General features: G+C 39.4%; 1 protein-coding gene across 8 annotated transcripts in view; it reads right to left on the reverse strand.

The window, feature by feature from the left end:
* Positions 1-24,069, reverse strand: part of PTK2B (protein tyrosine kinase 2 beta) — a 111,154-nt gene that overhangs the window by 14,013 nt on the left and 73,072 nt on the right. For 6 of the 8 annotated variants that reach the window (XM_083348658.1, XM_083348663.1, XM_083348661.1 and 3 more), the window contains 14 exons: positions 22,984-23,101; positions 21,957-21,996; positions 21,048-21,094; positions 20,390-20,443; positions 15,905-16,002; positions 15,157-15,241; positions 14,028-14,128; positions 13,747-13,862; positions 11,910-12,010; positions 6,548-6,637; positions 6,060-6,264; positions 5,460-5,568; positions 3,016-3,081; positions 1,254-1,379 (listed from right to left, as the gene is read on the reverse strand). In XM_083348658.1, the coding sequence (XP_083204784.1) occupies positions 1,254-1,379; positions 3,016-3,081; positions 5,460-5,568; positions 6,060-6,264; positions 6,548-6,637; positions 11,910-12,010; positions 13,747-13,862; positions 14,028-14,128; positions 15,157-15,241; positions 15,905-16,002; positions 20,390-20,443; positions 21,048-21,094; positions 21,957-21,996; positions 22,984-23,101 (1,356 nt within the window). The remainder of the gene's footprint in view (positions 1-1,253; positions 1,380-3,015; positions 3,082-5,459; positions 5,569-6,059; positions 6,265-6,547; positions 6,638-11,909; positions 12,011-13,746; positions 13,863-14,027; positions 14,129-15,156; positions 15,242-15,904; positions 16,003-20,389; positions 20,444-21,047; positions 21,095-21,956; positions 21,997-22,983; positions 23,102-24,069) is intronic. The other 2 variants (XM_083348662.1, XM_083348664.1) reach the window with 2 other exon arrangements.

Genomic DNA, 24,069 nt, shown 5'->3' on the forward strand with positions numbered 1-24,069 from the left:
ATTCTATGTATATGCCTGCTTATTAGGGCTTTTGCCCCCCCCCCCGCGGCATTTTACAAAGTCGGCTTATTGCCCCCAACAATCTGGGTCCTCATTTTACCTACCTCGGAAGGATGGAAGGCTGAGTCAACCTTGAGCCTGGTGGGACTCGAACCTGCACTAATTGTAGGCAGCTGGTGTTACTTAAGGAGGCATTAGCCCACTGCTCCACCAAGGCTCTTTTATTGCTGTTGTTGAAGAATGTTGTTATTATACATTTTATTAATTGTTCTGGGCAGCTTTGGGAGAAGAGCAGTCTCAATGGAAATATCCTCATAGAAACAAATGTTCTCAATGGAGCTGTAGGTGTGCCAATTAAGCCATAAAACATTTCATCTAATTTGGATTTGAGATTTAATTTTTGAGAGTATTTGTGGTGACTTGGGGTAAAACTTGAATTCAAGTAATTTGACCTAGAAAATGAGAGCACCCAGCATGTCATTAGCACAGTACTGTAATCTTAACTTACAATAACTCTGTAAGGTACATCAGTTAGAAGGGGAGCCCAATGCTAAGAGGCAGAGGACCAAGGAAAGCCTTTTTGAAGTTGGATGGTCTTCAGAAAAGTAATATATAAATAAATCAGGTTTGTGTGAGGTTCTAAAGTGACACCTTGCCTTCTCCCATTGAGCCACAATCCATGCACTTCTGAGTGGTCATTAAGGTATTGGTCAGAATGTTAAGACCCATCTCCCAGAGTGGCAAGTCCATCTTCAGCTATAGAAATTCACTTAGGGCCAGTCAGTTACTCAGTCCTACCTGCTTCACAATATTGTTGCTGTGAGGAAAAATAAAAGGGGGGCTGCTACCCATATCACTTTAAGCTTCTGAGTGAAAGACAGGATATAAATCTAATAAATAGGATAATTGGAAGATATCTTCCCATTCCATCAATAAAAACCCCATCTTTTCTCTTATTTCAGTTCCTTTTCATTACTGTGCTGACATTCCTCATCAATTTTATCAGGCCGAAAATTACTAACTTGAAGCAAACTCTCTTGAAAATTCATTGAAGGAAATATAAAACATGTAGTGTATGGGAGATTGCAACTCTCTAGTCTGACAATAACCTACCAAGGTCAACCAAGGCTCTTTCTCTCTCATTTATTGACACACTCACTCACTCACTCACACACACCAATGTAACCTTGAAGGAGCCATCTTGCATTTGTCTTCAGGCTGAGTCTGAGGCCAGCCGACCAGCCTTGTCTTACCCTCATGCTGTGGCGCTTGAAGACATTGTGTCTGTTGAGTGGTGGGGTATGCAGAGAGTTGACAGGTGATGGGTACTCGATGGGGCTGGTGAGCGTTGGTGAGCTGGCACACAGACCCTCGGGCACCTGGGAAGGTGGAAGGAAAAGGCAGCGGGCACAAAACAATAGACACAGCATAAGCAGTAGGCACACAAACTGAGCAGAGAAAGCACTCCAGAAACACTTATATAAGACATTGTTCCATATTTAAGTGAGCCATAGCAGGTATTTTTTTTTTGCCAGAGAAGCTTTTTAAGTTTTTTAAAGCAGATTATAGAACCCATATTAAGAAGCACCAGAAATTATCCTGATCAGGTCTGGTGCCTTTATTTTACTTCAGAAAAGCGAAGTCACCTTAATTTTGATTTGGCATCAGTTCCTCTCAATTGTGAAAGTCTCTTTTAAAATTTCACATATACTGACATTTTAAATGTTTAAAACTGAGATTCCCAGGTACAGGGAATTTGTCAATTCCCTTGAAAAATATGTGCCATCCTTTTACAGGGAAATAAAACATCAAAAGATCAGCAAAGAATACCAGCAGGTTTAAGGATGTTCACGTTTGAAATCTCTTCACAAAAAGGAAAAAAAATCTGTGGGCAAAACTAATAGACCAAATTATATAAGGTAAAGGTAAAGTTTCCCCTGTCCAGTTGTGTCTGACTCTAGGAGTGATGCTCATATCCATTTCCTAGTTGAGGGAGTCAGTGTTGTCCAAAGACACTTCCACTGTTACCTTATCACAGAAGTGGTACCTATTTATCTACTTGCATTTGCATCCTTTCAAATATAAACACACAAATAAATAAATGGCCGGGGGTGGGGGAAAGCTAATGGAGATCGAGCATGCTCAGTCATTACAGAAATGGAAATGGGGATATGAATGGAATAAATTATCTTTAAAATTAGCATAACTAGCCCATAAGGCGCAATGCAGGACAGGAATAATAGAATAATACAACATTTTGATTAGATTTTTACAAGTGCATCTTGAGCAAAGTGATATATTTGCAGAAATGGAAGCACTCCGTTCAAAAGAAAATGTCAGATATACAAGCCAAATGTGATACAATAAAGTGGTGAGATCAGTCAATGTGGTGAACTTTTCAATTAAACTAAAACTGAGATGTAATTGCAGGTGAAGATTTTGGAAGTTTATATGCAAAGCCTGAAGGATCATGTTGATTACTTGGTTTAAAAATGCAGAGAGTTACAAGACCATGCTTTTATTTTGAAATGACGCTCTCACGCTGGAAGGTCAAAAAAGGTTAAGATGGTGGCTATGACCATGTGATTAAAACACCACTCCTTTTGATAAACATGCATCACACACATAAAAAGGGGCCTAACTCTAACCCTTGCCTGCCCCATTGTCAGAGTTTTATTGAGGATCTACAAATAATTATCTTTCTTATATGCTTTTCCTCCTCTACTTGCACTTCATCAAAACCTTTAAGCAAAGAGGACAGAATAAATGAATGGTGTTTCTCAATCGGAAGTTGTAAGGGATGCCATCCAACTGGAATCACCTCTAGAGGAAAGCATGAAGCAGCTGCTGCATGTCTAGCAAGGAATGGGCTGGGGGAAGGAAATAGGCGCTTATCAACAACTCAGAAGAAATGAATAAACATAAGCCAAGAAAAAGCCAACTGCAAAAGAGATACTTTAGTTCTGAAAGCACGAATAGAAGAAAACTAGCATGTGGAAACCTCTTGGCTCTTACCTGGAATTGCAGTTTGGGGGCCAGTAAATTGGTCTGAGGAGGTGGTTTGTACTTTGGTCTGCTGGGCTAAGAGGAATAAGAAAAACAACTACATAGCAAGGCTGGTAACAGTGGAGGATAGAGTCCCATATCTGGAAATAATTCCTGTATTTATTTCTTTTAGTGTCTCACCTCAACTTTTTAAACAGCAAATCTATGGACAAGAAATCAGTGTATATTTATAAATATGCACAAATATACGCTCCATGCACGCTACAGAAAAGTATGTGTAACATTTCATACAAACATTTCCATCAAATCCATGAACCAAAAATGATCACTCACAATACTAATATTAAGTATGTATTAATCTCTTAATGAAAACCAGCTTGTGCAGTGGTTATGTTCCAGGCTAGAAACCAGGAGTTTATGAGTTCTAGTCCTGCCTTAGGCACAAAGCCAGTTGGGTGACCTTGGCTGGTCACATTCTTCTTAACCCTAAGAAGAAGGAAAAGGCAAACCGGTTAAGGAATGCCGGCGGGTTATTCCCAGGGGAAGGGTGTTCTCTGTGGGCGCGCCGGCCCTATGGAACCAACTTCCCACAGAACTTAGGACTGCCCCCGACCTTCGCTCATTTCACCGGGACCTGAAAACTTGGCTCTTCGAGCTGTCTGGCCCAGGCTGAGGGGTTTTAATTTTTATTGGGTTTTAGTTTTAAATTTTGGGGACTTGAATTAATTAATTGTTTTAACTGATTTTAATTTTTGTATGTTATGCTTTTAATTTTCCCTGTAAACCGCCCTGAGTCCTACGGGAATAGGGCGGTATATACATTTAATAAAATAAAATAAATAAATAAAATAAACCACTTCCAAAAATCTTGCCAAGAAAACTACAGGGACTTGTCCAGGCAGTTGCCAAGAGTAAGACTAAATCTGAAAGTTTTTGTAAAAAAAACATATCCTTTTTAAAACAGGCACGTTGAATTAGGAAATTAATGTGTCAGTTATGTTAATCACATAATTTCATTACAATGGCCACCCCAGACAGTCAAAGACAAAGGGAGAGGAAATGAAAGAAAAGGAGTTAGGGTTTTATTCCTGTAGAAATTTTAACTGTCTTCTATAAACATTGAGAAATTTTAACTGTCTTCTGTAAACATTGAGAAATGTTTTTGATCATAGTGCAGCATACACACACACACATGTAACATTTTATTAGATTATAGAATAAAATACGAAATTACAAAAGCAAATAATAGGACAATAGTAGGGAGGGGAAAGGAAAAAAAATGAGGGGGAGAAGGGAGAAAGAAAAGAAAAGCCATTGACCTCTGATCCCTCTGTTGCAGTAGACTGAAGCAATAACATTGAACATCAACTTTTTGCTTTTCCATAATAGCATAAGCTAGCCATTTCTATAACAACAAATCAATCTAATCAGTAAAGCCCCAAATCACTTTTTTTCCACTTCAAAATCCAGAAGCGGTCTCCATGTAGAAAGGAAAGTACTTATATTCTTTTGTTTAATCAAAACAGTCAATTTAGCTATCTCTGCCAACTCCATCAGCTTCTGTAAGCCATTCGTCCATAGTGGGAATCACTCATAATTTCTCAAATATACTTTCTGATGAAGTTTATGTTGTTTATAAAGTACTGAATCCAGAACTACTAGCTTTCATTCCTAAATATTGGTAATGTCCAAATGTTTCTTTCCTCTTGTTTTATTGCCATGAAAATATTTGAGAGAATAATAACAACTGGACAATGATTTTTTGATTGTCAGAACCAGGAGCTTTTATCCAAACAGCCTTCCATCCATCACACATATGTCTAAATTAGGGTCCTTTAATTGTCTTCTATCTTCCAACCAAATGTAGTCAGTAATTATGAATTTTTCACAATTTTTACTGGATGATACAGAAAAATGTATCTTGTACTCATGTGTTTTGTTTTGCCTTTCCAATTATTCTGCTGTATATAGCAACAGCGAAAACATTTTAAAAATATTGCCTGGCAGGACAGATCATGACGACCAGAAGCTAAAAATAATATTATTCAGAACTCAAGAGTTGGTGGTGGAATAATAATTGATGTAATTGGGGGTTATATTCTCTGCAAATGTTAATATTGAATTGGAGGCATTTTAAGAAGAATAGATTTTTATTCATTTTGTATTGAACTGATTGTGGCTGAGAATCAACAAACAAGCCTGAAGATCAGCTCAGGAGTGAAATATATATTGTCTTTGCTTTTTGAAAAGAGTGAATCCTGAGGAATCCGAAATGCCATCTACAGTGTTAAAGTATGGAACTCAGAGTGGAAAGGCCTGTTTTGATGGGAAAACCTGTATGATTCTATCTATCTATCTATCTATCTATCTATCTATCTATCTATCTATCTATCTATCTATCTATCTATCTATCTATCCATATCTGCTGAACATTTCCAGCAAAACCTTCTCACCTTTGGAGGGGGCTCTTGGAAAGAGGTAGGCTCCATAATTTTGGGGGGGCGGCGGCGATTATTCTTCTCTTGTTCCCGTGCAATCTCCTTCTCCATCTGGTAAATGTCACTGAAATTCAGAAATGGAAGGGAAAGGGAAGAGCACCATTTAGCTTATCCATGAGCTCCATCTGCTGCCTATATACAGTAGTGCTCTGTAGGGCTTTTCATTCTACAGCTTGTAAATATTTTATAAGACTGTACCATCTAATTTAGGCAAAGGGCTTAGAGCACCTTTTTTTGACTATCGACCATGCTAACTGGGGCTGATGGGATACTGAATCTAATACAATTGTCCTCGTGCTCCATGTCGCTGCAGCATTTAAGGTATAGTGAACTGAAATATCAGAAATGTTTGGAATACTGTCTGATTGGAGTTTTTGTTATTGTTTGAATGGCTTTGGATATGAAACTTATCGACAAATGAAACCAGAATAAATTTTGCACAAAAAGAAAAATTCTGAAGATTTGTTTATGTAACCTATTCAGGTTGCAGCATATTATTTTTTCTCGTGCAATTTTTTGGGAAGACAAGACTGGAAGTGACTTTCTATCACTTACCTTAAACTACAGACCAACTCTTTGAACTTGGGCCTGTCATTGGGGTCATAATCCCAACAGCGTGTCATCAGAGCATAAAGGATTGGTGGACAGGCATCTGGCTTGGGGAGACGGTCTCCTTTCTCCAGCACTCCAATGACATCTTTGTTCTCCAACCAGAAGAAAGGCTGTTTGCCATAACTAAGGATCTCCCACATGCAAACAGCTGTGGACAGAAGGAGAGGTTTCAGAAACTGCGTCGTATACACTGATTGCTGCTTGGGATAGACTTGCAGTGTCTGCTGATAGAGCCCGTCTTTCGACCACCCAAGTTACAGGGCGGACCTGGATGTTTAAACAGGGCCACTTGTTTCTAAAGAACTTTGGGAAAAGTGACATAGCTTAGAGAAGTGGGATATTAAACAATTTCTTGCTGGCATACAGGTACAGTCTAAGTTCTTCATCTGAAGGATGTAGATGTGGCTGTTCCTATCCAAACTTCTACTCACCAAACATCCAAACGTCACTGGCAGAGGTGAAACGGCGAAAGTTGATTGACTCTGGAGCCATCCATTTGATGGGTAGGCGAGTCACTGATGCTGAGTTGTAGGAAGAATAAATCAGAGTGAAACATATTAACTTTACAGCCTGGTATATTTTCTTAGTTTTGTGAACCATAAAGAATTTCTAGACAGGCAAACCATTCTGTCTTAAAGTACAAGTTTAAATGAAAGTGGAATACATTCAAATTGTCTTTGTGGGGTTTTTGGTGCTCTCTGAGCTTGATTGTTTTCTCACAGCAGTTTCATTACCCAATTAGGTAACATCATCAGTGCCCTAAATTGTCTTTATCCTTTTCTGTTCATATTGAAGTTTACAGCATCCCAAGCATGGGCACATCTATATTTTTTAAATATAAAACTTACAGAAATTAGCCAGTGTTCAGCATTGCTGCCTTCAAGCTAGTCAATGGCTGAATGTCCTTTATGCCCAACCCCAAGTCCTGCCACTGTGCATATGATTTAATATACGAAAAGATTTCTCTAAAACTACAAAACTCCCTGCATTTCCTAGAACTCCCCCATCTCAGTGGATCTACATAAGTCATACTTCATATAGTAAAATCACAGAATTGGTCATTTAAACCATCAAGCACAACCCCCTATTTTCTGCAGGAAGCTGTATGAAATCCTTTCTGACAGATGGCTGTCAGATAGACCCTTTTTTGAGAGAATTCACAGGAAGATCAGTTGCAGAATGTTAATGAATATCCCAGGTTAACTAAGCAGTAAGCTGTTATACAGTAGCCCTCTTGGATGTCTAGGTCTTGGCAAAGGGTCTATGACAACTCGCCACAGCCAACTCACTGTGGCCAACTTGCCACGGGACATTTTGCCATGGCCAACTTGCCAGGGGCCAACTCGCCATGAGACAAGAGTTACACTAATGTCGAAGAAATGGTGGAACAGAATCATTAGAGAAAGGATGCCAAAGAAGGGACAAAATGAAATGTGGATGACAAAAATTAGAATAATTTTTTTAAACTATTTTAAATAATTAATTTGATTTGCTGAATTGCCCTGTAGCAAGTTGGCTATGGCGAGTTGTCTTATGGTGAGTTGGTCGTGGTGAGTTTCCTGTGGCAAGTTGTCCCATTCCAGCTGAGGCAAAACAGCAAGCTATGATGTGTTGCACTATGTCTGCATTACAGAAATTATTCTGAGTTGTAGATAGGGTTCTGCAACAACTGTTGCCACAGCCAATTCACCACAGCCAACTTGCTATGGCCAACTCACCATGGGACATTTCACCATGGCCAACTCCTCATGGGACCACTTGCCGTGGGACAGGAGTTATACTAGTATTGAACAAATAGTACAATAGAATCATTAAAGAAAGGATGCCAAAGGAGGGACAAAATAAAGTGTGAATGATGTGACCTCCGCATCCAAATTTATAAATTTATAAAACTTCCATCTTCCAATTCAGATGCTGTCTTTTATCTCATCAACAGGCCACGGATGTGTGTCTTTGGAGATTATTTCCAACCCTGCTTTCTCCCATATGTTTATCTGGAAATGCTGAGGACTGAAGCTAAAACATACTTCATGAAAGTTATATTCCAATGCACTTATACAAGAGCCATTATGCCCAAGCTTTTTACTGCTTCCCTTTATGGGTACTGCCAGTGAATTGTGAAGATGAGAAGATGCATTGTCAGAAAAAGACCAGAAGCAGGGATTCTTCAGTTCCAAACATTTGTTATTCCCAGTTTCTGTGTCAGAGAGTGGGCATTCAACTACTCAATAGTCATTGTTGGGCTATTCAGCTTCTCCCACTCGCATGCAAATTGGTTCAGATACATATAGATTTTTCTCTCTCTCTCAGTGGTATCTAAGAGTAAACAAGACTTTGACAGGAAAGTTTAACTGAGTAGAGAGAAGAAACAAAAGAGAGGAGGAGGAAGAAGAGGAAAGGTGGGAGGAAAACAGACTCTGCCTTATTCCCTTTTTCAAGATTGCTGTTGTTTTTTGAATAACGCTGCTGCCTGCACATTGTATGTGAATGGCCCATTGCTTGCTGTTGATCTAGCTCAGGGGTCTTCAAACTTGGCCCTTTTATGACTTGTGGACTTCAACTCCCAGAATTCCTCAGCCAGGCATGCTGGCTGAGGAATTCTGGGAGTTGAAGTCCACAAGTCATAAAAGGGCCAAGTTTGAAGACCCCTGATCTAGCTGAGGTAGCTTCTGGAAATATATAAAGAAGGTAGCTCCCAAAAGCTCAATGACTGAATGAATAGGGACAGCAACAAGAGTTTAACAGAGAAGGCCAAGTGGAAGATCTTTTGACACTTTTGTCATCAGAGGAACATAGAAGTGGAGAAAAATTGCTCCCATGATTAAATAGGAATGTGCCAAATTTGTTTTTTTTACCCTGAGGACAACAGGAACTATATATACTATGAGTGCAAGCTCATTGCTTTTTTGGAAAAAGTAAAATGGGTAGAAGCAAAGAAATCTCCACTTTCCAGCTTAATAAGAAGAATGGAGAATTTTTTTGTATTGGTTATAAGGCCCACTTGTAGAAGGACAACTTACTTGTCCTCTAAAGGGGGAAGCAATGGGTCATGGTATTTGGAGACTCTTTTTTGAAAGGGTTAGGTAGATTTCAAAAATAAGATACTGAAAATATAATTGTCTACGATTCTTGTGTGAAAAGAAATTGGAGAGGACAGCTTAAGAAACTTGTAGACACTTTCAATTGCGTAAGAATGAAAGGGATACATATATGAAATGGAACATGGACATAATCACCAAATCTCTTAGATTTTTCAAGGATACTTGAAACAACAAATCGAGCATTTCAGGTAGTAAAAGGAAGAAAATTTGTCCTTTTCAGTCAGGATTCAGACTGTGCCATATTATTGAGACAGCATTGGTGAATGACCTTTGGAGAGCTCAAGATGGGGGATAGGGTATCCATTCAGCCCTTCTGTGGCTTTTCATACCATAAACCATGGTATCTTACTGGACTGGCTCAGGAAATTGGGTGATACTGTTTTGTATACTCTCCACTTTTCTCCATGGTCACTCCCGTGAATGCTGTTGGGCAAGGAGATGACCATCCCTAGGTCCCTGTTGTGTGGGGTGCCTCAGATCTTAGGTCTTTCCCCCCTTCTATTTAACATATACATATGAAGCTGTTGGGAGACATCATCCAACAGCCTGGGGTTTGGTGTCATCAATATGGAATAGCTTTCCATTTAGGATGTGAGGGACCCTTTAACTTTCTAGAGGACCAGGAACACCTGGCTTTTCTCCCATGGACTGGGCTAGAATGAGAGGCTGTTTGGTTTGGTGCTTTGGGGAAAGGGTATTTCTATTTTTATCTACGGTTTTCTGAATTTTTATGAGCCACTTAGAATCATTAAATGAGATGCAAATAAACACAATTATTTATTTGTAAATAAACACAGAAGTAAATCCTGTCAATAAATACATAAATAAAAGGATAATAAAAGAAAGAGGTATAGATTGCATTAAGAGAAGTATCATGATTTAAAGAAATCACTGCCCTTCTCTATTCTGCATTGGTCTGATTGCACTCAGTACAATTCTGGGCACTACATTTTAGGAAGGACTGGTCAAATTGGAGCATGTCTAGAGGAGAGCAGCCTGATTGATAAAAGATCAGGAAGCAAAAGCTTATGAGAAATGTTTGAATGGATGAATTTCCTAACTATAACAATGGAACAGACAGATTTAGATGAACTTTCCTTCAATGGAGATGTTTAAAGATGTATAAACCTCTGCTAAGGATGCTATAGTAGCACTTTCCAATCTGAACAGACAGTGCACTAGATCATTTCCAAGATTCCTTCCAATCCGTACATGGTTTGATTCTCTGATTTTCCATTTGTGTGAAAACAGTCAGGATGGCAAAAGCAAGGAATACTGCATACTTGTGACTGGCATACTCCACGGCAATCACTTGCTGGTCATGAAAATAATCCTTCATTAGTCCCAAAGTGCTTTTATTTAAAGGCAATGGACTTTCTGATTTTTTTTAAAGACATATCACTTCTAATCCAAGAAGTTTCATTCCTTTAAAGGAGTGGCCTTCTTCTTTCAGATGCAGATGGATTGCTGAATTCTGTCCTGATATGTTGGTTCAGAACAGAATAAGAGAGTTGGAAGGGATCTTGGAGATCTTCTAGTCCAACCCCCTACTCAAGCAGGAGATCCTATACCATTCCAGGCAAATGGCTGTCCCGTCTCTTCTTGAAAACCTCCAGTGATGGAGTACCCACAACTTCTGAAGGCAACCCTTTCCACTGGTTGACTGTTCTCACTATTTCTCACAGGTTCTCCTGTGGACATTCTGGACACAGGATTGAAAGAGGAATTAAAGAGGCCACCTATGCTAAAATTGAACAGCCCTCTCTCAACAGAGGAGGAGTGGTACAACACTAGTTATCTCTTGTATACAATACAGCCCTATCAGCAGTCCGAAGACAGTTCCACATTCATTTCTATTCTGATTCAGGTGACTCTGAGAACACAAATTAGCCCCTAGGTAGTTTCAACAACCCTTAGAAAATTAATGACTAGCTAATTGTAGAGAGTATAAATTTCTTCCACTCTCCACCAATTACTTAAAACTGAAGAAACAAACTGTGTTAAAGAAAAATCAGAGAGTCCAGTTGCTTTTAAAATAAAAGCACCTTTGGAACAACAATGACCTGGATGAATGAGAGCCTCCATAGACAACCCTTCATTAGTATTCCAAATATTCCCAAAAGATTGGAACTTCCTGGATGTAGGTAGAGGTGTAATTGCCTTACAGGATCAAAGCAATGGCCTATTTATAGATAACTGCACAATATTTCTGGAGACAAGTGTTATGTTTAGCCTTTCAATGGCAGGCCAGTAGCAATAAAGATATAAATTATAAGGATAATTTATTTTAAATTTGGTATATTAATATAATTACCTTATGCATTTAACAATTTTCTACTTCATCTCATTAAAAATTAAATTTGCGGTAAATTTGGAGGGCCTCCAAGACTTTTGACATTGCCTGTTGTCCTGGGCAACATTGTTCCTTCTGGCAGACAATAACTCCTCAATAGCCTAATCAAATCGTTATGATGGTTAGAGGCCAGCAGAAGAGATACTTCTATACATTTTTTCAGCTTAGCTACCTAAGATCTTGGCCAGTGGAGGTGTAGAGGAGGGACACTTGAATTCTTCTGTGTGTTCTCCTGGGAAGCTAATGGTGCAGGTGCAATAAAAGCCAAATATTTTTCTTAATGCATATAACATGACGTTTAACCCCAACATTTGGGTTTGTCCCAGCTCTTTTCCATACCTTTGTAATACTCATCATCCTCAATATATCTGGAAAGGCCAAAATCTCCTAGTTTGACACACTCAGGCGAGGCGACCAGCACATTACGGACTGCAATGTCCCTGCAGATAATAAAGTGAGCTAGTTATTCTCTTCTGGGAAGATTTGAATAGCTGCAAAGCGAAATACACGTGCCGCAGGAAATATGAACAAAACCGCAAGTGTCTGTACTTCATGGGATTCTAAGTCATTGATCTGGCCATATTTTCATTTTTTTTGCACCACGGTGTAACATAGATAGATAAAAGTGGATAAGCTCTTACTATGTCAGTATGTGGGTGCTCAATGATTATCTCATTGGAAAAAACAGTGGAAAAAACAGGAGGAATTAACAGCAAATGAAACTTCACTTGTCTCACCTGACTGCCATCACAGCTGCTGAAAATGGAGTGGGTTTATGTGTGTGAAGAATGATGCTTGGAGGTAACTACTATAGGGATCATAGTCCAACACTGGGCTAAAAACATGCCCCATAATTATCACATTACAGTTTTACATCTATGAGAACTGGAGCACTTCCCTCCTCAAGCTCTTACATTGGTACCATGCTGTATATAGAGATACAGCAGTTAGGCCACTGGATATGAAACAATGGGAAGTTGGCCTTTTCTTTCCAAGTAGTCACTGCATAACAGTATTAGTATGACTGGTATCCACGGCATAACAATTTGTATTCTACCATCTATTGAACATGATCCTATTGCTTCCCTCAATGGAGAAGATGAAGTCTCCTACCAATTGACTGCTCCTTGATTAATTTTGAAATTCACTTTTTACATTTGCATTCTTCAATTATTATCTCTAATTTATCCCTACATCTTACAAAACAAACATTGTGAGAAGGTTGGTTTGGGTGTCTTTCAGCATTGATTTGGCTATAATGCTACTTTATTAGGCTTCATAAAATGACTTTGAGCTGCCCGAGAACCTCAATTTTTAGCACTCTCTGGTGATGCCACATGAGGTTAACTTGAAGCTCTTTTGTAAAAGGTCAGAATATACTGCACTGTGTTATATTTTTGCTCCATTTGAAATATGTTTCTGCTCCATCTGGTACATAGCATTCCATTCCATTCCAATTCCAATGGAGAACAATTAAGGAGCATCCCTTCCTCCAAAGACTAATTCTCAGACATTCCATATGTTCCTTAAACATTTTCAACGCCAAAAGCCAACTTCCATGTCCTTGTACATTTTCAAGGGCTGAGAATCGCTTCTTGGTGATTGCAAAGAGTAATGATGGGCAACCTATGGCTTGTGAGCCACATGAGACTCCTGCACCTTATTTGCAGTGCTCAGAGTCCTCACAGAATGGATAAGAGTTTTTGAGAGATTTTTATGTTTTAAGAGTCTGCAACAAGACAAAGGTGGCAAACCAGGTTTCTTAAACCTTCTAGGAACCTAAAATTCATTGAATCCCTTGGAACGCTTGTTCAAACCAAGTAACTATACCATTTTTCCCAGGGTTTTTTTTGAGTGGGGGGAGACTTAAAAAGTGAAATGGATACCTTAGGACTGCATGATTTATGCCACCGCTTCTGCTACTGAATTTCCCCCTCCAGAAAGAATTCCAGAATTGCAGTGTCTACCCTCACCAATCCCTAAACACCACAGAAAAACAGTGGCCAAAGCTTGCCCAACCTGGACTAGAAGCTACATCATGTTGGAGGCTGGATTCCATTTAGCCCTAGATGTAGCAAGTTGGTGCAAGAATACATGCAGAGAAACTCTTGGCTGAGTATGTATATATCTTTACATGCCACCTCTTATTTTACGTTAAAATAAAAAGTCCTTGTACCTGTGCACACAATTGATTGCCTCCAGGTAAGCCATGGCTTTGCAAATTTGCAAGGTATACAGGATAAGGGTCTGCACCTTCAGGCTGGCCTTGTTCTGCTCAAGATAGTGTCCCAGCTGCAGAGAGAAGATGAAAAATCTGGATAGGAATCTATTTCTAAAACTTTCTTTCCAAGGAAGCTCAGACTCAAGAGGTTCCTTCCATTTCCTTGCTTCTTAGCTTCCTTATCTTTTTTAGATTCAAATTCCCAACTCCCATTGCTTTGGGTACCATCAGCTCACCTCTCCATAAGGATAGAGTTCCATAACAATCCATGTTGGCTCCTCTTCTGTGATGCCAATCAGTTTCACAATGTGGGGATGGTCCATCTTTTTCATGAGCACTGTAGGTACATTGGGGAGAAACTTAGTTAATCTTGACACATGGCCCCTTTTCATTTTCAACCTTAATTTCAGAGATCCTCAGAGATCATACCTTATTCTTACAGAAGTGCTAGCATCAGTTTCTCCCCACAGCATGATTAATGCTCTCCTCCCTTCTATCCAATTGAAAAATATTTTAAAATCCTTTGTTTCACATTAACAATCATTGCCAAGCTTCTGCCCTTTCTTACTATTTGTTGAAGTTGAAGTAATCAATCAGTTTAATTAATAGCATTTTTATGATGCCTGGCAATATTATTATCTTATTTAGTTTGAAAAGCCTATTTTCACTGATTTAAAAGTTAAGAGTACTCGTCCAGTTAAGCATTTACTTGAAAATATAACTGTTCTACAGTGCTTCATTGATGTGATGGAATGTCTAACAAACCCTAGGAAAGCAGAAGATGGAACATGACAATTACAAAAGGAAGCAAGCCCAGCAAAGCTTGGCAAGTTCAGGAAACAAGAACCACTAGATTTCTGGTAAGATCCTTATTACCATTAGGGTGTTGTAACAGAATCTTGAAAGCCTGTCAAAGCAGTTGTCCAGCTCAACTTATACCTAGCATAATTAAGGAGTAGCTCTGAGTCTCTTTCTTGTGTCTTCCCCCTCCCCTGGACTCAGGAATCTTTTATATAATTGCTTTGTTTCCCTTGTAACTGTTGTGCTGCCTCCTCTGCTTTTTTTAAAAAAGCTGTACAATTGCAGGTTTGGTGCATACTGCCTGTTGCCTTGACAGGCAAGTGCATTAAAGATAAGATAAATCCATTCCTCACTCAAGACAGTGTGGGGAAGAGAGCAAAATCTTTAAATATGGCAACTCTAAAAGCTCAGACTGAGAAAAAATTGAAGAAATTTTGAAGAGTTGTCTGTTCCCACAACTACTGCAACAGCACCATTCGGTCACTGCTGTTGCGGCACTGCACCAGATGTGGGAGGAAATGGCATTTTAGTTCACATGTTCACAGAAAGAGAGAGTCTACGTACTTGCTTCACTCATGAACTTCTCCTTGTTCTCAGCAGTGCAATCTTTCTTGCATGTTTTCACAGCAACACTAACCCGCTCCCTACTCTGAAAGAAGAGGGAGATCCCAATATTAAAAAGAGGAGGAGGAGGAGGAGGAGGAGGAGGAGGAGGAGGAGGAGCTAGTCTGCATCTTTTGGGCAAAACAAATTGCTGGAGTTCATGTATATCAATCTTCCATATGACACTTTTGGCTTTTCAAAACTGTAGCAATAGCTCTGAGGTCAGGCCAAAGATCCAAAAACCAATGTCCAAAGGAAACCAACAGGCAGAATATTCCCATCCGCCGTCAATGTTGTAATAATTTTAATGGTCCCACTTTACAACTAAATCATGTGCATGATATCACATGTAGTTTGGCACCATGGATAGGTTTCTCTCAGTCTTAAGGTCTTTCTAATGTGCAAATAACAAAACGGGCTTATAAGATGTCTGCCTGTCTATCTATCTATCTGTCTGTCTGTCTATATATCAACAAACACTGATCACACATTTCCCCTTGATTTCCTTATACACTTGTGATACATGCTACACCTTACCATTCTAATCTACAGAACAAAGGCAGTCTAATAAACTGCTCTTTATACAAGCTGACCTAGAATTGTGTTGAAGCCAGCTGGACCTTGGCACATAAATGAAGTTTCAGCCCAGCACATTTGATGTTGATCTGGTTAGGAAAGGCTAGGAGAGAGTCCTATGTTCCAGACTCACCTCATTGGTGAAGACACCTTCATAGACCTCTCCGAAGAAACCTTCTCCCAGGATCCTGCCCAGAGAAACATCTTCTTGAGAAATCACAAACTGTTGGGCTGTGCAAGGAATAGAACGGTAAGGGATATCAACTTGTCAGCTGTGAACAACAACATCTAACTTGTCAGTACCACACCATAATTTAGAAAGGAAGAAAGACTGCCATTTTGCAGGCTGGCCATGTTTTGATTCAACTATAACTACAGGCAGGAGAGTCACACTCTACAGAGATTTTAACACATTCAAGTCTCACCTGTCCATAAAAGGTGGTGGTCTTCAAATAAAGTTCAGGACCTCAGCAGCAATTTGGGAATGCTAATACTGGCTACAATTTTTCATGATTGTTTTTAATAGTGCATAAGATACTACCAGGGGCTCCCCCCCAAACCTATTCAGATACAATATTCACCACAATGATAATAGAATTCATCACCACTTGAAAAGACTTCCATCTCCCCTCCACCCAGGATTAGACTCAAATTTACCTCTATGAATCTTTTGCCAACTTTCTAACCCTTGAATTAGGTCCTTCATCACCATCTGGATACTGGGCTTTGCTTCTAAATTTAATCTATATGCACCTTTTTGCTGCAATTTTCTACTACTTCTTCCATTCCCTGTCTCAGTCTCAATAGCTGCATTCATCCAATATCCTTAATTTGGTTTCTGAATTAACTAATTTTCCTAGTTCGCACAACACATTGCATCTTAAACTAATGAAACAAGTTGGTTGACCACAGAATGCTAAGCTATGAAAATCCTATTGCCGGTTAAAATTAATCAAGACTGATGTGATGGAAGGTAGTCTGGATTCCCAAGAAGAAGGGTAGTACATTTCTGGGAAGCAAGTGACAACTCAGTTCAGATAGTTTGTGGGAGAGAAATAGGGTGAAGATGGCTCCTCCCTAATAGTATATGTTTGTCCACTTTATGGTTGTCCAGTCTCTTCTTAAAAACTTCCAGTGTTGGAGCATTCACCGCTTCTGGAGGCAGGTTGTTCCACTGGTTAATAGTTCTAACTGTCAGGAAGTTTCTCCTTAGTTCTAGGTTGCTTCTCTCCTTGACTAGTTTCCATCCGTTGCTTCTTGTCCTGCTTTCAGGTGCTTTGGAGAATAGCTTGACTCCCTCTTCTTTGTGGCAGCCCCTGAGATATTGGAACACTGCTATCATGTCACCCCTCGCCCTTCTCTTCATTAAACTAGACATACCCAATTCCAGCAACCGTTCCCTATATGTTTTAGCCTCCAGCCCCCTAATCATCTTTGTTGCTCTTCTTTGTACACTTTCTAAAGTCTCAACTTTTTTTTTACATCATGGTGATCAAAACTGGATGCAGTATTCCAAGTGTGGCCTTACCAAGGTGTTATAAAGTGATATTAATACTTCGTGTGATCTTGATTCTGTCCCTCTGTTAATGCAGCCTAGCACTGTGTTGGCTTTTTTGGCAGCTGCAGCACACTGCTGGCTCATATTTAAGTGATTGTCCACTAGGACTCCGAGATCCCTCTCTCAGTTGTTACTATTGAGTAAGGTACCACCTACACTGTACCTGTGCATTTGGTTTTTCTTGCCTAAATGTAGAACTTTATTTTTTTCACCATTGAATTTCATTTTGTTAGATAGCTCCCAATGTTCAAGTCTGTCAAGATCCTCCTGTATCTTAAGCCTGTCTTCTGGAGTGTTGGCTATTCCTGCCAGCTTGATGTCGTCTGCAAATTTGATGAGTTCCCCATCTATCCCCTCATCCAAATAATTGATGAAGATGTTGAAGAGCACTGGGTTCAGAACAGAGCCCTGGGGCACCCCACTACACACTTCCCTCCATGCAGATGCAGTTCCATTGAGGACCACACGCTGAGTACGGCCGGTCAGCCAGCTACAAATCCATCTGGTGGTGATTCTGTCTAACCCATATTTTTCTATCTTATCAAGTAGTAGGTTGTGATCTACTTTATCAAATGCCTTACTGAAGTCCAAGTAAATTATATCCACAGCATTCCTCTGGTCCACTAATTTTGTCACTTGGTCAAAGAATGCAATAAGATTTGTCTGGCATGATCTGTTTTTGACAAATCCATGTTGGCTTTTGGTAATGACTTTGTTTGCCTCTAGGTGTTCACTGATTTTTTGCTTGATTATCTTTCCCAGAATCTTCCCAGGTATTGAGGTCAGGCTGATGGATCTGTAGTTTCCTGGTTCCATTTTTCTTTCCTTTTTTGAAGATGGGAACTACATCAGCTCTTTCCCAGGCCTCTGGTAGTTCCCCAGTGCTCCAGGATCTTTGAAAGATATAGTTCAGTGGTTCTGAGATCACATCTGCCAGTTCCTTCAGAATCTTGGGGTGTAGTCCATCTGGTCTTGGTGCTTTGAACTCATCTATGCTGGACAGCATAGTAGTGAGTAGTCTGCTTTACTTTGGCAAGATTATGTCTATAGGTGAGGATCAATAAAAAAATCTAATTGGAAGAATCACAAGGTGTCTTCTGTGGTTTTTGGAGCCTGATGTTAAATATATTGTACAAATGCAGCTACTGTTTAAGCACATCATATGAATACAACAAATGGCTGCATCTGCATGACACACTTTAATTCAAATGGCTGCCACCTTTAGAAAATTGCGTACAGTACAGAGTGATTTAAGAGATGATGAAAAGCTTGCAGAGTTATCCCCATTCAATGAGGTGCATTTACCGTGACAAGGAACCAGTTTCCCCTTTCCCCTCAGAGCTGAATAATAAGGAAAACCCTCCTTGTATGTCAACAGAGGATTTAAAAGAAATCATACAATTGAGAAGGGCTGTTTAGGGAACATAGAAATGTAAGCAGGGCCTTGTTGGATTGGATCTGGCCCATCTAATACAGCAGTCTGTTCTTAACAGGGTCAACTAACTATTTCCCAGCAGATGGCCTTCAGAGTTAGTCACACTCCCATCAAGAGTACTAGCCATCGATCGCCATGACTTCCATGAATTGGTCCAACCTTCTTTTGAAGCCAGCTAAGCTGGTAGTCCACATCTTATGGTAACAAATTCAAAGTTGAATTATGTGTTGTGTAATAAAATATTTCCTTTTGTATGTTCTGATTCTTCCAGGATTCAATTTCACTGAGAAACATTTTGGGAACATCTAGCATTTTGAGAAGAAGAAATGGTTTCTTCTTGTACATTTTATCCACACCATGCATAATTTCATAGACTTCAAATGAGTCCATCTCATTTGCCTACTTTCTAGACTGAAAACTTCCAAATGTCTCAACCATTCCTTACAGGGAAGCTGCTCCAGCCCCTTGATCATCCTGGTTGTCTGTTTATGAACCTTCTGTAGCTCCACTGTATCCTTTTTGAGGTATGGCAGTCAGAAATGGACATAACATACCAGATGCATTCACACCAATGATTTACATAAGACAGGGGTGTCAAACTCAATTTCATTGAGGGCCGCATCAGCATTGCAGTTGCCCTCAGAGGGCCGGGTGGGTATGGCCAGGGTGGGCATGGCCTACTGGGTGGGTGTGGCTAGAGTACGTATAGCCTACTGGGTGGGCATGGCCAACTCTACATCATTCGCATCAAGGGTGTCTATGGGGGCCTGGGCAGGAGTGGGACAGATCTGAGGGTCTCTGGCAGAAGGAGGGTCTCTGGGCCAGGGCCAAGGCAGTGGGGGCCGTTCCCTCACTGTTTCCAGGATGGCTTCGCGGGCCACATGAAACCACTTTGTGGGCCGGATCCGGCCCCCGGGCCTTGTGTTTGACATGTCTGACATAAGAGCATTAAATTATCGGCATCTCTATTTTCAGCATAATTTCTTTTTATCTCTCACATTATGATGGTCTTGTTTTTTTTTACAGCAGATGTATAGTGTTCACACATTCATTACTCCAAGATTTCTCTCCTCACCAATCACTGCTAATTCTGATGCAATTTTGACATTAATGTGTGTTGGTTATACTTTATTTTTGTTTCCATTAATGGTAGCCAGAGGCAAAGTCTGATTCTCTTCTGGAATTACACAACATGGCTGACTTAGGGAGGGTAATTTCTCAAATGTTTAATTTAATTTAAATGGTCCTATGCAGTCTTACTGCTGTTTGGTTTTTGTTCACATAACATGATAGCCCTAACCTTGACTTCATTAAGTATATTTTAGAAATCAGTTATTGGATAATGAGGTTAGTGTAAAGGGTCCTTTTCAACTCTGTTTCAATGCTCACATAACTATTGTAAAACATGTAACAATGTTATTTCTTTGAAGCGCCTATTTTGTTCAAGAAAACCCTTTCTTTTACATTGGTACATTGCATTAACATTTTTGCATAATAATTCAGGTACCATTTCTGCATAATAATTCAACCACCTAATCCCTTCTATATATTAATCCACTCCAAAAGTACAGTTGAAGCCCTAACCCTATATGATTTTAGAAAAGGCGACAAAGGTCTGAACAAACCTCCAGATTTGGGTCTGGATGCTTCATCTGGAATCTCAGCATAAATGTCAGAATCTGGAACAAAACATTATTTGTTACTTCAGTATAAATATCCTTTCCCATAAAGGTACCCTATCATCTTGTCCATAAAGATATAACATAGGATGCTTCCAGAAGATTTTACTGTGTTCTCTAACCTAGCTTTTCTCTCACAGGAAAAAACAACAACACTAAGAAGGGAAAGAAGGATTTTCTAAATTATCTGTCATGACCAGCATTAAAAGCTGGTGACTTGGAAGGACTAATCCTGGCTGGTAAAAGAAAATGGCATTTCCCAAATTTTCACCATCCTTTCAGGACAGCTGGGTAATTACTTTAGACATTACTTATGGATAGAACATTCAATTTTCTATTTCATTTTTGATTTTCATCATTAGAAGTATGGCACAATTTTGTATATTTCAGAAATGTGTGCAATCTATTTGATTAGAAATGATAGAACAACAAAAATAAATATACCTCAGCCTATTCTCAGTGTAAACTCCATCATTCCATAACTTCTGCCAAAAATGGCAAGGCCAGAGGTTAAAAGAGATCAAAACTCCCAAGTACACAGTTTATATATCTGATGTCATCAATCCTCATTGATCTGATAGTGGTGAGGTAAAATTCAACTTACCTCCGCTGAAGCTCTCTCTCAGGGTGGGTCTCTTTTCTTCTATATGCCTGTGGCAGAAAGATATTTAGGAACAGAACTGGCTTTGCTAATTTCCTTTGCTGAGATTTGATTTGTACAAAAAAATGTGAGCATTAAGGATTCTATAAATATAATCAATCAACATGAAGGCAATTCTTCCAGGAATGATGAAGGGCTTCACTTGTTCACTCTTCATTTAGGATAATGTTTGGGCACCTAAGAGAAGGCTGGAGAGCCATTTCGGTATAATAATTAAGGCACTCGGCTAAGACCATGAATTCTAGTCCTGTCTTAGACATGAAGCCAGCTGGGTGACCTTGGGTCAATCACTCTTTCTTAGCCATAAAAGAAGGCCAGGGCAATCCACTTCTGAACACCTGGCCGAGAAAATTTGGGGACTAGTCCAGGCAGTTGCCAAAAGTCAAGAAGGTGAAGGAGAAGAAGAAGGAGCAGGGAAAATAAAAATGCATGAAAACCTCTGACAGATCAAATCTTTGACAATCTATAATAATTTAGCATCTCTCCCCTATAACAGCTGTCAAATCTCATTAGAAAGCTTATGAGTAGAACAGTGAACCTACTGTTGATATCCCAGCAATAGGAGCCCTTTAGTACAATTCTATTTGTTATCAGCATTTATAATTATTAATAGGTGTTGTCTCCATCAACCTGGTCAACATTTTTCCCTGTATGTGGAACACATGCTAGTCTATTTCCTATAATATTTCCAGGTAGCAATAGTTTTGTTTCTTCTCCGAGTAAATTAGAGCTCAGGGAGCATTGAGGTAATTTTATCACTAGTGCAAAACTGGTTTGTTCTCCTACTGTCCTCCAGTGCTCAGTATTACACACAAGCACAACATCCTAGGGGAGGTCCATCATCTTACTTACTGTATTGGGACCTGAGGCAGACTGATCCTCTTCTCATTCTCTGCAAGGGAAAAGGCGATAAAGCATGACAGGAAACTCATAACTCAATTCTAACTGGCTAGTTTGCTGTGAATGAGAGCTATTCCCTCTTTTCCATAATTCATGGATACTAATATGATTTTCAGAATCCTGTTCTCAAACCAAGATTTTACTACCCAAAATAGTTTAATGTGTTGCCTTGATTTCTAGGACAAGCTTCTGATTTTAAGATTTAAGATTTAATGGGAAAATACCATTAAATACCATGAGATGAGCATATTTTGTAATTCTTGGTTATATATGGTTGATTAAAGCTATAATCAATGTTACAAGGCTATAAAGCAATGTTGGATCTAACATTAGTTTACTTTGTAGTCAACACGCCCAATATTATGTTGGCTATTGTCTGTCTGTCCGTCTGTCTGTCCATCTGTCTGTCCATCCATCTATCCATCCATCCATCCATCCATCCATCCATCCATCCATCCATCCATCCATCCATCCATCCATCCATCCATCCATCCATCCATCTATCTATCTATCTATCTATCTATCTATCTATCTATCTATCTATCTATCTATCTATCTAACAAAGGTATAAGGCCACCCAACATACATAGGTGACTCTGGACAATTTACAACATTAAAAACACACAACATAAAATCCCATAAAAACTCATTTGCCCCCCCCTCCATCTCGAGGATATATCTCACACAGCTCAAGGCAATATATGAATGATATGATCCTGTGATCAGACTTAACATATAGATCTTTCCCAGTCAATCAGAATTTCACTAGAAAAGAACTGGATACGTTCAAATGATAGGTAAGAACCTCCCACAAATAGCTTAATATTGTTTTAAGAAAGAAACTACATCATCCACATTCTCCTACAAGAAAGTTTGTGACTATTATTCAGTCTGCACTATTACATTCCTACCGTGCTTCTGCAAATCATATAGGATCCACCCTTACCGTATGCAAAGGATCACTTAATTGCATTCTCACCTCTGTTGGGTAGGATGATGAGGGAGGTATCCAAGCATCCCTGCAGCCTGCAGTAGCCATCTATTAAGTCAGCCATGTTCTCTGCCTCAGCCAGGGAGGATGTCTTAATAGTCAATGACTGCCAAGTAAAAAATCCATATAAGGTCCCTATGCCAATCATATAGAGATTTCATTGTCAATGCTCACATGTTTGCCCATCAAGATGGTAACTACATTGGTTTAAACCCCTTGGTTGGAACCAAAATGCATATCTGAGGCAAAGCTGAGATGAACCAAAACTGTCACCAGAGGAAAGGTCTAAGAAAATATCTGAAGTATAACCTTTTATTTTTAAACTTATATGTTTTCTCAGAATTCTTTTATTGCCTGAGAAAGTTGCTTCTAGCAAAAATTTGATAGTTTGCAAACTTAGTTGAGTGCAAGTTAGGTGTCTGAAAAGTGAAGTCTTCCTCAAGTTGAACCAGATTCTTGGTGACTTCATGGACATGTCTATACAATAAAGAATAGAATAGAATAGAATAGAATAGAATAGAATAGAATAGAATAGAATAGAATAGAATAGAATAGGAAGGGACCTTGGAGGTCTTCTAGTCCAGCCCTCTGCTCAAGCAGGAGAACCTATACCATCTCAGACAAGTGACAGTCTAGCCTCTTTTAAAAAATTTCCAGTGATGGAGTGCCCATGATTTCGGGGGGCAAGCTATTCTACTGGTTAATTGTCCTCACTGTCAGGAAGTTTCTACTTAATTCTAGGTTGCTTCTCTCTTTGATCAGTTTCCAACCATTGTTTCTTGTCCTGTCCTCTGGTGCTTTGTGAATAATGTGACCCTCTCTTTTCTGTGGCAACACCTCAAATACTGGAATACTGTTATCATGTCTTCCCAATTTCTTATTTTCTTTAGACTAGCCAAACCCAAGTCCTGCAGCCATTCTTCGTATGTTTTAGTCTCCAGGCCTTTGATCATCTTAGTTACTCTTCTCTGATTTTTTTCCAAACTCTCAACATCTTTTTTGTGATATGGTGACCAAAATTGGCTGCAGTATTCCAGTTGTGGTCTTACTAGGGTTTTATAAAGCAGTACTAAT

Source organism: Vipera ursinii (assembly GCF_947247035.1).
Source record: "Vipera ursinii genome assembly, chromosome: 1".
Taxonomy (NCBI): Eukaryota; Metazoa; Chordata; class Lepidosauria; order Squamata; family Viperidae; genus Vipera; species Vipera ursinii.